This window comes from Mus caroli, chromosome 11 (assembly GCF_900094665.2).
Source record: "Mus caroli chromosome 11, CAROLI_EIJ_v1.1, whole genome shotgun sequence".
NCBI lineage: Eukaryota > Metazoa > Chordata > Mammalia > Rodentia > Muridae > Mus > Mus caroli.
This window is the reverse complement of record NC_034580.1, coordinates 69632090-69640466: the sequence shown is the minus strand read 5'-3', so window position 1 is coordinate 69640466 and position 8377 is coordinate 69632090. Positions and strand designations below refer to the sequence as shown.

Here is an 8377-nt window from a genome sequence, read left to right as displayed (position 1 = left end):
TTTTTTTTTTTTTTTTTTTTTTTATGCACACATACCACATCACATATATGGAGGTCAGAAAACAACTTGCTGAGTCTGTTCTTTTTCATTGTGTGGGTCAAAACAAAAACCTAGAAACTGGGTGTGTATTAATTTATGCTGCTGAGGATCAAGCTCATGGCCTTGTATACATTAGGCAAGTAAGTACTCTACAATGAGCCGTCTTCCAATAGCACCCATAAGATTTGCTGACAATGTTAGTTTTCAGTTTTCTTTTTCTTTTTTTTTTCTTCTGTAATTTTGCTTTTAATCTTTTAATACTAGCTAGCCTTTATACTGCTTTCTGTTAATTTATTTTTATGGTAGTGGTAGGATTTGGCTCTTACTATATAATTTGCTGTAGTCAAGGTTGACCTTGAACCTGAAACAAGTCTGCCTTGGCCTCTGGAATACTAGGATTATAGGCTCTTCCACCACTCCCTATTTACTGTCTGGTTCAATCATTCGTTCGTTCTTTTTCTCTCTCCTTCCTTCCTTCCTTCTCTCCTCTTCTTCTTCCTCTTCCTCCTCCTTCTTCCCCCCTCCTCCTTTTTTGTTTTTGTTTTGTTTTCAAGACAGGGTTTCTCTGTAGACCAGACTGGCTTCAGACTCGCAGATAATCCACTTGCTTCTGTCTTTTGAGTGCTTGGATTAAAGGTGTGCACTACTATCTGGCTCTTTATTGGGGGTGTGCATCAAAGTCATAAGGATTACATTTTATCTGTTGAATAAAATTAAAATATATATGCTTCTGCATTTTTGAGAATGAGGCCTAGCTACTGTTTTCAGAGTTTCTTAGGTGATTCTGATGAACAATTCTAGTCTGTATTTAAATAGTTAACTATAGCAAAATTATTTTGAGAAAACAGTGTATGTCCCCTTTATTGTTCTTTCTCTGAAGTGCTTTCTAGTATAAAGAATTATTGCTTTATTTACTTAAACTGGTATGTGTTCTCCCTTGACAGCTTTCAGTTAATAGAATAATAGACTCCCAAGTTATGTTCCAGTACAGGAGTATAATTTAGTGTAGTTTTCATATTATGTAGTAATTTCTTGCCATCATAGAATTTCAGTAAGCCAAGAAATAGTGGCTGAGCAGTGGTGGCGCACGCCTTTAATCCCAGCACTTGGGAGGCAGAGGCAGGTGTATTTCTGAGTTCGAGGCCAGCCTGGTCTACAGAGTGAGTTCCAGGACAGCCAGGGCTACACAGAGAAACCCTGTCTTGAAAAACAAAACAAAACAAAAAAACACACAAAAAGAACTAGTGGATTTAGGGCTGGAGAGTTGGCTTTTTAAGAGCATTATTTACTCTTGCATAGGACTCACGTTTGATTCCCAGAAGCCACATGTTGGCTCATACTGTCTTACTCCAATCCAGGGCATCTGACATCCTCTGGCCCCAGACACTCCCATGATATGCACACATTTAGGGAAACCATTCATACACATAAAATTTTAAAAAACTTGGCTGGGCAGTGGTGGCGCACGCCTTTAATTCCAGCACTCGGGAGGCAGAGGCAGGCGGATTTCTGAGTTCAAGGCCAGCCTGGTCTACAAAGTGAGTTCCAGGACAGCCAGGGCTATACAGAGAAACCCTGTCTCAAAACAAAACAAAACAAAAACAAACAAACAAAAAAAAAACTTGAAAAATTGTGGATTTAGTAGAATAGAGTATGCTTATTGGGAAACTTTATTAGGAAATAGCACATCTTCATATTACAGATTGTTTAAAGCAATGTGCCAAGCATGCCTATACATGAACTTTGCAATGCCTAGCTACGTGTTTGCAATTATGTAAGTGTAGACTAACACTAAAGTAAGTTTAAAAGAAAAAAATGTGACCTTAAAATAAGTATTTGTCTTCTTTTTTTTAAAATACGTTCTCTGATTATAGACATGTATCACAAAAACAGCATCTGAGGTTTTATTTTCTGGGCTGAGGAGCTGTCTATAATAAAGTCCTAACAATTCTTAGTTTCTTTAAAACTGTCAGAGGTTCAAAATGACTTATGAAGTTAAAGCAAACACCCTTTTTACATTTGGGAGCTATGAATAATCTTTGTTGAAAAAGAACACTATTTTCTAGTTTGTTGTATGTTTGAAAAAGGTTTTTTACTTAAAAATATTTTTATGTGTATGGATATTTTGCCTACATGCAAGTCTGTGTGACATGCAGTTAGTACCTTGGAAGACTGAAGGTATTAGACTGGAATTACAGGTGCTTGTGAGCCGCCATGTGGGTGCAAGTATTCAAACCTGTGTGTGGCATGGTGGTGGGGGAGATAAAGTGTAGCTTTGGCTGTCTTGGAATTTGCTTTGTAGTTCAGGCTGGCCTTGAACTCATAGATCCCTACCTGCCTGTGCCTCCAAAGGGAATTTATGTACCAGGGTATCTAGCTAAGGTTTTTTACTTTTCCTAACCCTCAAAGGATATTAGTTTTCACAGAGAATACCAAGGGAATAGCTGCTAAACTCCCCCAGTAAACTATTAGTAGCTTTTTAGAAAAATCTAGTGTACTTCTTTTATTTACGAATAGAGTTCTTTGGCTAGGTGGTGGTTATGCATGGCCTTTTAATCCTAGTACTTGGTAGGCTGAGGCAGGAAGATCTCTGAGTTTGAAGCCAGGCTGGTCTACAGATCAAGTTCCAGGACTACAAAGAAACCTTGTTTCTGAAAAACCAGGGGGAAAATACAGTTCTTCAAATCAGGCCTCTGTGGTACTTAGGTTCCCTTTGTATATATTCTCTTCCACTTTAAACATTGAACTTGTAATGATTTTCTTTGAGCAAACCAAGTAAAGTTAAGCAATATGAGAGTACTTATTCTAGTATCCTTTCTTGTTGATGAGACAGCGTCTCATTTTGCAGCTCTGGCTGTTCTGGAACTCACTAGCCTATGCTGGCCTCAAACTCACACAGATCTGCTTGCTTCTGCTTGCCTAAGGCATGAGCCATTATGTCCAACTATCCTGTACTCTTTAGGATAGTCTAAACCCCTATAATTAAAGGGATATATTTTACTGTAACTATAACTGGCAGGATTTGCATTCACCTACTTGATTTTAAGAAATTAAAAGTGAAGGCTGACAGACTAAAAGGGAAGAATTGCTGTTCTGGTGTGAAGGATATGGAAAATCTTTACTCATAGATCTTCTACTGCTAGCTAAGACCCATCTGTATTATAAAGAGTAATTGGCCTTACTCAGGGTATGCTGACCTTTTTTTAGGGTATGTTGATTTAAATAGTAATCCTATCTAAAATACCTACAGTCACAGCTACATTAATGTATGGCCAAATATTTGAGTACTAAGGCTTTCTTAGCCAAGCTGACACACAAAATTAACTATCACAGGGAGTATAATAGAATACATGTTTTTTAGTGAAAGGTCACATCAAGTGATTGATAATACCAGAAAGCAGTGGATGTCTAGTTTGGACTTAAAAATTTGAATGTAAGTCTGTTTGATCTAAAGCCCAAAACCTACTTTGATAATCAAATCTATAGCACTTCTACTTTCAGCTCTTTGCTTTAATTTGGGAGCTACTACACTTGAGAATGGTAGAAGTGATTCTTGGTGGGGGGAAAAAACTCAGGCTGGCCTTAAATCCATATTCTCCCATGTAACCTAAGTCTGTGTGAAGGAAATTGGATAAAATGGCTTACTTAGGAATACACCTGTACTCTGAGTGGTAGTATATATTAATGTTTTAGAATTATACACCAATAATGATCATGCCTAACCATTTTTATTGCATCTAAATCTCATTCCCTCTCTTTCCTCTATTACTCCTCTGAGATTTGTGGTGGTAAGAACTGTGTGTGTGTGTGTGTGTGTGTGTGTGTGTGTGTGAGTGTGAGGTTTGTCTGCCATGGAACTACGTCACAGGTCTACTTTTAAAAGGCTTTATATGCAAAATACCTAATTAGATAAAACCAAGAGAATAGTGAATTTTGTAATTTTTTAATAATCAGTTTTCTAATCAGTATTCAGATTTTTCCAAGCATCTCTGCTCATTGCTTTATTTTATAGTTTGTTTGGATTGAGATCTAAACATTGTTCATAAAATGCAGATGGTGAATATCTCTTTATCTTTTACTTGATTTATTTATTTTTGAGACAACCCAGACTGGCCTTAAAACTCATAATTTAGCCAGGATTTTACTTGAGCTAGTGAAGATACTCTTGTCTTAACCTCTTGAATACTGTGATTGGAGGTTTGAGCCAACTTGTCTTTGAATCCTCAGGTTCCTTTTCTGTCTTTCTTTTCTTGAAGAAACTAAATAATTTGCTTTCTAAGGCTATTTGTTCCCCTGCCCTTTACTTATTACAAATTGATAGAGTCAGAGACTTGATCAGATTGATTTTATAGTAACAATATTTCAGTATTCTTTCACTACACTAGTATAAAATACATAGGTATAATTGTACATCCTGTTTGTCTAATATTATAGTAGCCTTTTTTTAGAGTATCTACAATTAAAGCTGGGAGTATTTTGCTTATATTGAAATTAAAATTCTTTAAAACTTGCCAGGTAGTGGTGGTGCACGCCTTTAATCTTGGCAGTTGGGATGCAGGGGCAGGCATATCTCTGTGAGGCCAGCCTAGTCTACATAGTGAGTTCCAGGACAGTTAGGACTACATACCTTGTCTCTAACAAACAAAAAATTCTTTATAATTTTTTGTTGTTGTTGTTTTCTTTTGTGTCTATTTTTTCCCATCAATGTTTAAGCATCTTTTTTTTTTTTCTTCGAGACAGGGTTTCTCTGTGTAGCCCTGGCTGTCCTGGAACTCACTCTGTAGACCAGGCTAGCCTCGAACTCAGAAATCCGCCTGCCTCTGCCTCCCGAGTGCTGGGATTAAAGGCGTGCACCACCACGCCCGGCAATGTCTAAGCATCTTAACTGGCAGAGAAAACAAATGCTTATATTTACCTGTAAAAATTTTTATGGTATCATCTTTACTCTTTCTTATCCATTTAAACTGTTTTCTAGCCAGGCATGTTGATGCATTCCTGTAATCCAGTACCTGGTAGGCTGAGGTGGGAGGGTTGCCAGGCCAGTTTTTGTTGTTTTTAAATAATTAATACTGTCATGTTAAGCCATTTTTTTTTAACATTTGGCCAAAACCATTCTCAACAAGGTTATCAGTGAACTTCGTGCTGAATGCATCCAACGATTTTGGTGTCTGTGATGGACCTTTACTTCCTTGATTGCTTTTTCTCATCCTCACTTGTAGTCAATCACCCTTTCACAATGCCCATATATTCTTATATACTCACACATACAGAGACTCTATACTTACATACTCACTCAAATATATACACCCTGTACCTCCTTTTTCTTTTTTAATATTATTTTATTTATGAGTACACCCTCTTCAAAAGAGGGCTTTAGATCACATTACAGATGTTGCAAGCCACCATGTGGTTGGTGGGAATTGAACTCAGGTCCTCTGGAAGAGCAATTGATGCTCTTAACTGCTGAGCCATCTCTCTAGCCCCCACCATTTTCTACAGCAGCTATATATTAATAATAGAAATTAAACAGGCAAATTTGCTATGTTGCTGGATGTGGTGGTGCATGTCTGTAAACCTAGTATTAGAAGCTGAGGCAGGAGGATTGTTAAGAGTGGTAGGCAACCAGGGCTACCTTGTTAGACTCCCAGCTCAAAAATAGCAACAAAAGTACTGTTTTGCATCATTAGATCATTGAAAGTAGTAGTTTTAACTACATAAAGTATGGCTGGGTTTGGGGATACTACCTATGTCTGAAACACTTACGGGGCCAGGAGGATGCCTGGTCTACATAGCAGTTTTTGGGGTTTTTTGTTGTTGTTGTTGTTTTGTTTTGTTTTTTTGTTTTTTGTTTTTTTGGGGGGATAGGGACTTACTTTAGCATTGACTAATTTGTTTTTTAAACTGTAGGTTGACTATATCATCTAATATACACATTAATTAGCATTATAATACTGCAGTTATGTTCTATAATTAATAGTTTAGTAATAATAAAATTTTAGGTGAGGGGAATAATTATATTTTTTCTTTCTTTTTAGGTGGAATGAACCTTACTTGTTGACTGGTTGCTGATTGGATTCACTTGAAAAAAAGAATCATTTTTCCCTCTGTGGAAGCCACATAGTGGCATATTTAATTCAAATCCAGGGATCACAACTTTTGATTTTTCTGGAGGGACATACCACTATATCAAATAAGCTTGACATTAAAGCCAAAATGGTGCTGTCCCAGAGACAACGAGATGAACTGTAAGTTTCTGTTTTCTGCTACTTAGAAACCTCTTATAAACTAGGCATGAGTAACTAGGCCTAGGGTGGTAAAGACAAGCCCATCCATCATCTTCTACCTTGGAAGTTCATGGCTAGTCCTGGGCTACCTGAAACCTTGTCACAAAAGATGGGAGAAAAACCAGGGTGGGAACAAAACTGGTTTTTGTTTTTGTTTGTTTGGTTGGTTTTTGGAGACAGGGTTTCTCTGTGTAACCCTGGCTGTCCTGAAACTCACTCTGTAGACCAGGCTGGCCTTCAACTGAGAAATCTGCCTGCCTCTGTCTCCCAAGTGCTGGGATTAAAGGCGTGTGTCACCAGTGACCAGCAGTAGCAAAATACAATGCAGTCTTGGGAAGTCCCAAGTTTAAAGTATTTTTACCAGCATCTGCTATATTAGTGTTGACACTGTCTTGCCTTCAAATTTGGACCTTCTTTTAGCAAGGAATTACTTACTTCATACATACGTACGTACATACATACATACATACATACATACATATATACATACATACATACTCGGGAAGCAGAGACAGGCAGATTTCTGAGTTCGAGGCCAGCCTGGTCTACAAAGTGAGTTCCAGGACAGCCAGGGCTATACAAAGAAACCCTGTCTCGAAGAACCAAAAAAAAAAAAAAAAAGAAAGAAAAAAAAGAAACAGAGATATGTGGGTCACTGAATTTGAGGTCAACCTGGTCTACATAGTGAGTTTCAGGCTATCCAGAGCTACACTATGTCAAAAAAGCAGAACAGAAGGAAGAGTAATTACTTAATTTTATGTAATTGTATGATGTGTGCATGTATACATATTTGTGTGCATGTGTGTGTGTGGGGGTATAGTTATGCCACTGTTATTCTGCAATTTTATTTTTTGAGATAGTATCTTATTACTATTACTGAGCAATTCGACAAAGCTGGCTGGCTGGGCATCTGAGCACTGCCACCAAATCTAGCTCGCTCTTTCTTTCTTTCTTTCTTTCTTTCTTTCTTTCTTTCTTTCTTTCTTTCTTTCTGATTTATTTATTTATTTATTTATTTATTTATTTATTATTATATTTAAGCACACTGTAGCTGTCTTCAGACATCCCAGAAGAGGGCATCGGATCTCAGTACAGATGGTTGTGAGCCATCATGTGGTTGCTGGGATTTGAATTCACGACCTTCAGAAGAGCAGATGGCTGAGCCATCTCTACAGCCCCCCAAATCTAGCTCTTGTATGTAAGTGTAGGGGATCTGAACTCAGGTCCTAAGACTTGGATGGCAAGCAGTTTTCTCACTGAGCTATCTCCCTAGCTTGTTTGTTTTAATCTAGGATGTTATAAAACATACTCCTTTAATTTGTCATAGTGTCTCTTTATCTTTTATCAGTAAAGAATGGCTTAAGCAAAGAATCATCATTGGACATTAAATCTAGAACTGTCAATAAGGAACAAGAAATATATGCATGATCCTAAATGTCCCACTTACACAAATCAAGAAGAAAGAATAGATAAATCCAAACCAAGAAATAGTCTATTATTAAAAATGAAAAAGAGGGGTAAGAGAGTTGGCTCAGTGGTTTTTGAGTGTGGAGTGTGTAACTATTCTTGCTAAGGACCTGTGTGTGTCCCTAAAATCCAAGTGATGTGGCTTACAACTCACTGTAATTCCAGCTCCAGAGGATCCAATGCCTCTAACATCAGAAGCATACACACCTTTAATTTGGAAGGCAGAGGCAGGCTGATCTCTTGACTTCGAGACCAGCCTGGTCTATGAAGTGAGTTCTAGGACAGCTAGTAATGTTACACAGAGAAACCCTGTCTTGGAAAACAGCACTTGGGAGGCAGAGGCAGGTGGATTTCTGAGTTGGAGGCAAGCCTGGTCAACAGAGTGAGTTCCAGCAGGACAGTCAGGGCTACACATAGAAACCCTGTGTGGGGTGGGGAGGAAAACAAACAAAAAGTTCTTGGTATATATGATTGCGAAAGATACTATCTATCTGCTACCTATTATATGCCACAACAAAAAAGTGTCTGGATATTGCCAATGCCAAGTGGTTAAAAATCACTGGTAGGGGCTGGCAGGATGGTTCTGT

General features: G+C 37.9%; 1 protein-coding gene across 2 annotated transcripts in view; it reads left to right on the top strand.

The window, feature by feature from the left end:
• Pafah1b1 (platelet activating factor acetylhydrolase 1b regulatory subunit 1) overlaps positions 1-8377 on the top strand; it is a 53253-nt gene that overhangs the window by 18278 nt on the left and 26598 nt on the right. For both annotated transcript variants that reach the window (XM_021175675.2, XM_021175674.2), the window contains exon 2: positions 6075-6284. In XM_021175675.2, coding sequence (XP_021031334.1) covers positions 6253-6284 — 32 coding nt within the window. In that variant the 5' untranslated portion in view covers positions 6075-6252. The remainder of the gene's footprint in view (positions 1-6074; positions 6285-8377) is intronic.